At 45.1% G+C, this 9,154-nt stretch overlaps 1 protein-coding gene and 1 non-coding gene across 2 annotated transcripts; both read left to right on the forward strand.

Annotated features, from left to right (window-relative positions):
* Positions 1-883: 883 nt before the first annotated feature.
* Rps13 (ribosomal protein S13) lies at positions 884-3,096 on the forward strand. Its single transcript, XM_005075631.4, has 6 exons — positions 884-1,001; positions 1,137-1,185; positions 1,322-1,400; positions 2,114-2,283; positions 2,634-2,734; positions 3,022-3,096. The coding sequence occupies exons 1-6, from the start codon at positions 979-981 to the stop codon at positions 3,053-3,055; spliced, it is 456 nt and encodes a 151-aa protein (XP_005075688.1). The 5' UTR covers positions 884-978; the 3' UTR covers positions 3,056-3,096.
* On the forward strand, positions 1,912-2,002 carry LOC121135694. Its single transcript, XR_005872791.1, has one exon. It is a non-coding gene; the product is annotated as a small nucleolar RNA SNORD14 (small nucleolar RNA).
* Positions 3,097-9,154: the final 6,058 nt, after the last annotated feature.

Here is a 9,154-nt window from a genome sequence, read left to right on the forward strand (position 1 = left end):
CCAGGATGGTGGCTCAGGCATCTGAGCACTATCTCGAGGCAGAAGGCAGGAGGACTTCCGTGGGTTTGAGGCCAGCCTCGTTTACAAAGCGAGTTTCTAGACAGCGAGAAGTACATAGACCGTGTCAGTACTGTCTTGTTTTAAACCTTTCACCCATCACTTTTCAACAAGGTCTTTTAAATTTGCTTCCTCCTATCCGGGTCCTTGCTTTTGATGTTTTCTGTTGCATTTTTTTGTTGTTTATTTTTCGAGACAGGGTTCCTTCTCCTATCTCTGCCTTCCGAATGCAGAGACTAAAGGCGTGCGCCACCACCGCCAGGCTCTTCTGTTGCTTTTTTAACGAGTCTTCAATTTACCCATTCTTGGAACGTAATGATGGACCGGCACTAGGTCAACCGTAAAAGTTCAATTCCCTAGTCGTGTCAGTCGGGTCCGGGACTCTGCTTTCCAGGTGTAGACCGCAAAGGCACTGTCGGCAAAGCACAGGCGGGCCCGGCGCGAAAGCCTAGGGTTTGCAAACTAGAGAGGAGGGGAGGAGCCGGCTGCGGTGAGGCACTGTGGTCTCTCTAACGCAGCGCTCATCCCGCACCTCTCGAGTCCTGGCTGGTGACGGAGCCCTGACGAATCCCTGACCCCATAGCTTATTATCCAAGTCCTCCAGTTCTGGGCTCCAACGCATCCTAGGTTCCACAAACACCCTTCTACTGCTAGGGGTTAGCGGCTGACTTCCGGATCTGTCTACAAACCAGGCCAGAAATGGAAGGACGGCGGGAAGCGGAACTAACTAATGAATGGTGCGTGACGTCTCGCCGCAGTGCCTTCTGGGACGCGTAGTCACAGGGGTACGAGCGGCCGCGACTTATGGCTCCGCCCCGCGTGAGCGGAAGCGTGGACGTATGACGTCACTTCCCGCGTGTGGCTTGGCTTCCTGCGTTGTTTCCTCCCTCGTTTTCTCTTTGCTGCCAGACCTCCGCCATCATGGGTCGCATGCACGCTCCCGGGTGAGCCTGCGGCGCCAAACCGGGTTGTGGGGCTGGGGCTGGGGCACGGGGGGCAAGGAGAGCAGGGTGCAGGCTGCGGGCGGAAAGACGGCGGGGCTGCTTGAGCCGCCAGTTCACTCACTTTTCTGTTCTCAGGAAGGGCCTGTCCCAGTCGGCGCTGCCCTACCGCCGTAGCGTCCCCACGGTGAGCAGAGGCTGAGGGTCGGAGGGCAGCGTGGGGCGGAGTAGGGATCAGTGTGGGTGAGGGAGGATGGGGCCCGAGGGGGAAGGTTGCTGTCGCGCTTTCTTATGCTGAGGCCCAATTTCTGTTCCATGTACAGTGGCTGAAGCTGACGTCTGACGACGTGAAGGAACAGATTTACAAACTGGCCAAGAAAGGCCTGACTCCCTCCCAAATAGGTGAGTGTTGGCAGCCTCCAACTTATGCTCTCGTGTGATCTGCAAAGACAAGTGTGTCTAATCCCTGCGTTGAAAACGCGTTGTCCCTGCCTCCACGGCTAAACGAGAAGCATCTGGGATCGAGTCGCATTTAACTGAATTGACTCTTAAACTGCTGTAACTGTGTGCAGATGGCAAATAATTTATTTGTTAACATGGTTCCGGGCCTAGGATAAGTGGTTATAGGAGGAAAGCATCCTTGCTAAGACTTAAGAGTTTACTGAGGATATGGAGAAAAAATTTGAAATGGACCCAGACAATCAGACATAATTTGAGTTTTAAAGGGAATAACATGCAGTTGTAAAGATTGGTATGAATAAACGTTAAGCTGATTTTCGTTAAGACCAAATACAAAGGTAGGAATTTTTTTTTTTTTTGGTTTTTACGAGACAGGGTTTCTCTGTATTGTTTCGGGGCTATCCGAAAGGTAGGAATCTTGCTGGTTCCTTTGGTCAGCTGTGTTCTGGCATACTCACTGTGATGATAAGTGTTCCAACATTCGCAGTTTCCACCAGAAGGGGCTTCCTCCGTGTTGGGTAGACCTTCCTTGGATGTCTGAGTGAGCTTGCAAGCACTTAAGTTGCCTGTTTGCAGGAAATTTGAAGAGTCTTGCTAAATACTAGGACTTTTATCACATGCTCAAGTTTGTGTTACAAGTTACATGCTTTTTTCAGGTGTGATCCTGAGGGACTCTCATGGTGTGGCACAGGTTCGTTTTGTGACTGGTAATAAAATCTTGAGAATCCTTAAGTCCAAGGGCCTTGCCCCTGATCTCCCTGAGGATCTCTACCATTTGATTAAGAAAGCCGTTGCTGTCCGAAAGCATCTTGAGAGGAACAGAAAGGTAAGTAAGGAAACGACCTTGGAGTTGTGTAGCAATGCTTGTACTGGTCTTCAGGATGTGAAATGCATTTGAGTTTAATTCTCTCGAGTGCTTTTAGATACTAACTAGTCAACATTGTAGGTTCCTTGAAATGGGTAATTTGATCTTTAGCTCCCTTAAACATAATACCCAGTTGGTTCCAAATATTGGGTGCTCTTTTGTAGCTTTGTGACCATTCTTAAAGGCCTTGTTCTAGGTAATGCATGCCTGTAGTTTCAGCAAGACTTTATACACTATTTTAAAAGCCTTAAGGACTTAACCATGGAAGATACTGAGTTACTTTACTTGGTGGCTTTCTTAATTCTTTCTAGGATAAGGATGCTAAGTTCCGCCTGATTCTGATTGAGAGCAGAATCCACCGATTGGCTCGATACTATAAGACCAAGCGGGTCCTCCCACCCAATTGGAAGTAGTAAGTATATACACTTTTGTTGGTGGGAGTCAGCCAGATAGTCAATAACATGGTAGTAGACACGGTAAAGGACTTCATGACAGATACTTTGCCTTTCTGGGTCCTGTGGTTAAGTGCCATCTCAGCTCGTCTCTGTCATGGTAGTGGGGAAGCACGCAAACTTTTGGATCTCAGTTTGATAAATTGTATGCAGCTTGGTGTTTCAGCTGTTTGGGGATAGCAAAGAAAGTTGTGAGTAGATCCCAAAAACCAGTACTAATCCCAGTTTCCTTTTTTTTTTTCCCCAGTGAGTCATCCACAGCCTCTGCTCTAGTGGCATAAATTCTCTTGTGTACACAAGCAATAAAATCACTTTGAATAAATTTATGTTTTGTGTTTTCTCTGTTGGTGATGCATGTATGTTGCTCTTTTCTTGATGGGAGGGTTTTGGCAAAGTTACTCATCAGAGGGAGGAACAGAAAGCTATCGTCTCTTTAGTTGACGGTTTCCCTCCCCCTTAAGCTGCTAGTCCAGCTGGTTGTACAGACTGGTGGGTTACCTATGTGTGAGGAGAACTGACTAACTAGGAAGTGGGAGTGTATTCCATCATAAAAAGCATTTGAGCCCTTGATACATTTGTGTTGGATGATGTGTATGTTTGGCTACCTCACAATCATGCAGTACTTCCAGATACCAGGAGAGGTTCTTGGATCCCCTGGGAATGGAGTTAGAAAAGGTTATGAGTTGCTTTGTTGGTGCTGGTAACTGAATCCAAGCCCTGGAAGAGCAGCCAGTGTTCTTAACTACCTAGCTGTCTTTTTAGTATATGAATATATATAACTGGACAGAGGCAGGTAGGTCTCAGTTCCAGGGGGCAGCCTAGTGTACAAAGAAAGTTCCAGGATAGCCAGGGATACACCAAGAAACCTTGCTTTGGAAAACAAAACTGTATTTGTCTATTATATATTGGGAGTTTTTAAGATTTATGTATACAGTGTTCTGTCTGCATGTATCCTTGCAAGCCAGAAGAGGGCACCAGAACTCATTACAAATGATTGTGAGCCATGTGGTTGCTGGGAATTGAACTCAGGGCCTCTGGAAGAGCAGCCAGTGCTCTTAACCTCTGAGCCATCTCTCCAGCCCTATATTTGTAGTCTTATTGGTAGACAAACAAAATTCAATTTTATTTTATTTTTTATCATTCAGCCCTTTGAGTGTAGACAACAGGATGGAGTCAAAATTCAGTTTCAGAAATAGCCCTGACACTTAGAGGCTGTATTTAGGAGGTAAAATTCTCAGTCTCAAATTGTAGGCTGAATATGTTGCCAGAATAATAGCCATGCTATAATAAAATAGCCTCAGGGCCAATGATAAAGTTTAGCAGGTTAGGACACTTGACACTAAGCCTGACAACCTTGAGTTCAATTCCTGGGAACCATTTGGTAGAAGGAGAAAACTTCTACAAACTGTCCTTTAGTTATGGCACGTGTACACAAATGTTTAAAAACATGTATCAAAACTCTTCATCCTTGAGACAAAATGGGATGAAGGGAGGTGTAGGTCTAGGTATTGTCATATATAACTACCATGGAAGTTACTTTAATGTGGAGATAAGCATGATAGCCAAAGACTACCAGGTGAATAAAAGGTGTGCAGCATGAATGCTCTGAACAAGGGGATGCTTCTGTGTCCTGAACAGGACAGTGAGGTTTAGTCACACACTTGAAATAGCATGTGCTATTTTTTTCCCCTCCTGGGAACCCTGGATGACCAGGAACTCCCAAATTTGTCTGCCTCTCTGAGTATTGGGATTAAAGACACTACTGAGCCCACCAGCATTAGATTTTTAAATAATTATTCCTGGAATGTTCAGATCACATAAATTACCTTTTAAGTTATTTCACTTTGCATGCCTCCTAGGTCTGTCCCAAATGACAGTATTTTATTCTTTTTAAGGGTTTCTCTGTGGCTTTGGAGGCTGTCCTGGAACTTGCTTGGTAGTCCAGGCTGGTCTCGAACTCAGAGATCCGCCTGCCTCTGCCTCCCGAGTGCTGGAACTAGCTCTTATAGACCAGGCTGGTCTCAAACTCAGAGAGATCCTCCTGCCTATCTCCCAGTTAATAGCCCATCTCTAACATGCTTAATCTTACTGTACAAGACAATGTTTTCATGTTCCTAGCCAGAAACTGGTGGCATACTCAAATTGAAAAGTAGTAGGAAATGGGCATTTGTTTGCTTTGAGACAGGGTCTCTGTGTAGCACTGGCTGGGCTGGAACTCAGTGTAGGTGGAAATGATAAGTCTTGGAAACTCGTTTTCAGGCTCTTGCTGTTAGAAAAAGAACTGGAAAAATTCTAGTTTCTGTAAAAGTGTCTTAGTACTAATTGTTCCTGACTTGTAAGAGCAAGCAGAGATTAGTGTTGCTGGTTGCTGTGGTGTCAGATTCCATTCCGATTCTAGCTCCTAACCTGGCTCCACCTACCTACTCTGTGCTAAGGCGCTCGCTCTCATTGCTCAGCAGTGCCTGCTCTGCAGTAAGTAGTACTACCTAGCTTTTGCTTGTGTGTTCTGCAGAGTGCTCCATACCATTTCAGCCTGCAACTGCCTACTGCCGTGGGAAACATTCTTGAATTACTGCTTTGACGACTTCACCCCACCCCCATTTTTCAGACTCTGCATTTAGAGATTATTATTTATGCATTAGGCTCTCTGGTCTTCTAATTTTCTCATCTTTTTACTGGCTGCCCACCTCTTTCCTTGGTAAGTTTCAGCATTATCTTCAAATCTTAGTAATTTTCTCAGTTTTACTTTCTAAGTTCCCAACCTCAGGTTGTCTCTCTGAGACAACAATATTGACTCTGATCAATGGTGCTTGCCTATTTCTGCAGTGTGAAAACCCTCACAGTGCCTGCCTTCACACTGCTAACGATGATACAGCATGGAGCTTGGAGGTAGCAACTAGCGTAGCTACACAGATAAGCAGGCATAGATGCTGCAAGAGCTCAGATAATAGTAACAATGTGAAGTAGGAAATGGCGCATTGTGAGTACTGATGACAGTTTTCTTGAACATTACGTACTCACAAGTCTGATTTTATAAACCCATAGAAGCCAGCTCCAGCATACCACCACTCCTCCAAGCTTATCTTTTTTTTCCCTGAATGCTTTTTGTAGAGGCCAGTATCAATGTAGTATGTGGTCATCCTAGAAACACACCTTTGAAGCTGTCCTTGCCTCTTCATTATATCCTGTGTTCCGTTTAGTGATTTCTTTTTTTGTTTTGTTTTGTTTTCGAGACAGGGTTTCTCTGTGGCTTTGGAGGCTGTCCTGGAACTCCCTTGGTAGTCCAGGCTGGTCTCGAACTCACAGAGATCCGCCTGCCTCTGCCTCCCGAGTGCTGGGATTAAAGGTGTGCGCCACCAACGCCCGGCTAGTGATTTCTTTTAAAAAATTATATTAGACTGTGCAGGCATGGTGGTGCACGCCTTAATCCCAGCACTCAGAAGGCGGAGACAGGTGTATCTCTGTGAATTCAAAATCAGCTTGGTCTACAAAGCAAGCTCCAGGGTAGCTAGGGCTGTTACACAGAGAAACGCTGTTTAAAAAAAAAAAAGTTATTTTCAAACGTAGTAATCCTGTAATTACCTGCATTAGGGTCCTGCTATAGGCATCCAACTAGGATTATATTCTCATATCAGCTGTAGGTGGCATATATTGCTGTTGTTGTTAACATTGACCCAATACCTTTAGCTGCTTGTAATTTGAAAAGTCTCTCACATTTGTTTAGTTAATTTTATAACTTCCCCAAAAGCTGACTCCAGACTATTTTTGGAAGGAGGCTAGATCTAAATTCATTAATGAAAAAAATTTGTACCCATTTTAATTCTGTTTATATACTTTGTTAATTTATTGTGTGTATGTGTGTGCATACATGTGCATATCAAGGTGACTGGAGAAGCTAGAAGACAACTCGCAGGAGTTGGTTCTCTCCTACCATGTGGGTCGCAGGAATTGAGCTCAGGTTCTTAGGCTTGGTGGCATGTGCCTTTACCTGTTAAGCCATCTTGTCAGCCCACCCCCATTAAAAATGATATATTTATTTTTATTTTATGTGTATGGGTATTTTCTTTTTTTTTTTTTTTTTTTTGGGTTTTTTTCGAGACAGGGTTTCTCTTTGGCTTTGGAGGCTGTCCTGGAACTCACTTTGTAGACCAGGCTGGCCTCGAACTCACAGAGATCCGCCTGCCTCTGCCTCCCGAGTGCTGGGATTAAAGGTGTGGGCCACCAACGCCCGGCAGGGGTATTTTGTTTCTATAGATGTCTGTGCACCACATGTAAGCAGCTCCTGTAGAGGCCAGAGAGGTTGTTGGGTCCTCTTGGACTGAAGTTACAGACAGTTGTGACCCACCATCTGAGTGATATGAACTGAATCCCAGTCCTTTGGAAGAGTAGTTAGTGCTCTGAGCCATCTCCAGCCCACCCCCATTTTAAAGACAATACAATTGTCATGTGTAGTGATGCATGCCTGTATCCCAGCCCTCAAGATACAGAACGAGGAGGAGTACAGCAAGTTTGAGACCAGCCTCATCAACAAAGCAAGTTCTGGGCCAGCCAAAGCTACATGATAGATAGAACCCTCTCCCCCCCCCCCTTTGGTTTTTCGAGACAGGGTTTCTCTGTATTGTTTTGGAAGCTGTCCTGGAACTCGCTCTGTAGACCACCTGGTCTCAAACTCACAGAGATCCTCCTGCCTCTGCCTCCCAAGTACTGAGATTAAAGGCGTGCGCCACCAACGCCTGGCAGAACCCTGTCTCAAAAAATCAAAATAAACAAAAAAAGGGGCTGGAGAGATGGCTCAGAGGTTAAGAGCCTCTTCCAGAGGCCCTGAGTTCAATTCCCAGCAACCACATGGTGGCTCACAGCCATCTCTAATGAAATCTGGTGTTCTCCTCTGGCATGCAGACAGACATGGAGGCAGGATTTTGTGTTCATAATAAATAAATAATTATTTAAAAAAAACAAAAAAATGATGAAGGTAAAAAAACCTGAAGCTCAGAAAAGTAAGACTCAAACTCAAGTCACTGAAAAGTATAGAGTTTCTATCATCATGACTTTATTCTTATAATACTTTCTGTTTTACAAAGAAGAATTATCTGGGGGCTGGAGAGATGACTCAGTGGTTAAGAATAATAGCTGGTCTTCCAGAGGTCCTGAGTTTAATTCCCAGCAACTACTGTGAGTTGGAGGCCAGCCTGGTCTGTGTAGTTCTAAACAGGGAAAGCTTGTCTCAAACAAAACAAGAATTGTAAATAATCCTTTTTGGGAGTGCGGGATCGCTTGGTTTTGTGTGTGTGTGTGTGTGTGTGTGTGTGTGTGTGTGTGTGTGTGTGTGTGTGTGTTTTGTTTTTCCAAGACAGGGTTTCTCTGTGTAACAGCTCGAGCTATCCTGGAACTTACTTTGTAGCCCAGGCTAGCCTTGAACTCACAGAGACTCATCTGGCTCTGCCTCCCAAGTGCTGGGACTAAAAGCAGGTGCCCGCCACCACCCTTTGTTTATCTTTTTTGAGATAGAGTCGCATGTACTCTTGAACTGACTGTGTAGCCGAGAATAAAGAACTCCTGATCCTCTTGTCTCCATCCTCCAAGTTCTGGGAATGCGGGTGAGTGTCACCATACCCAGCTAGGTCCCCTTGGTCTGGAGAGGTGGGTCCTGGGGATGGGATCCAGAGCCTTTGCAGCATTACCATGTTCTACAGCTGAGCACCTTTGCCCCACTGTTCTCTTAGACTGTCCATCTGTCTAATGTTACTAATGAGAAATAGGGTTGCATACCAGTGCGCTGGGGAGGCAGAGGCAGGGGGATCTCTTTGAGTTCCAGGACAGCCTCCAAAGCCACAGAGAAACCCTGCCTTGAACTCCACCCCCCAAAAAAAGAAAGAAATAGGGTTGCTTTTCAGCTCCTGCAGCTCCTTGCTTGTGCTGGTTTTGGCATTGCTGCCCTACCTCAAGTCAATTCCTTCTTACACCCTTATGTGTTGCTATAGCTACAAACCAAATGAAATATTTAGCTGAACTCCCAAATCCAGATAGTGGTCCCTCCTTGAGTATTAGGCAAGGCCATCTGGGGAGTTTGAGCTGTGGCTAATATTTCAGTTATAAGTGAGGTGGCAGGTGCTTTGTCACAGTTGATTCCATAGGGTTTCTTTTTTATTCTTATTGCCAATAATTTCTTTAACTCTCTGTGTGGTCCAGAATTGTGAAAGCAGTGCATTCACTGATCAACTGTTAAGCTTGTCACTTTTGTGACTGGTTTAGGACCTGACTCTATGACTAATTAAATACATTTATTGGGTGCCTGCTATAAACAAAGCTCTTTGCTAGGTGCTAATAAGATGGTCACAAGTGATCAAGTGCCTTAGAAGATTCACAGACTGCTGGACATG

The sequence above is a fragment of the Mesocricetus auratus genome, unplaced genomic scaffold (assembly GCF_017639785.1).
Source record: "Mesocricetus auratus isolate SY011 unplaced genomic scaffold, BCM_Maur_2.0 Super-Scaffold_4256, whole genome shotgun sequence".
Taxonomy (NCBI): Eukaryota; Metazoa; Chordata; class Mammalia; order Rodentia; family Cricetidae; genus Mesocricetus; species Mesocricetus auratus.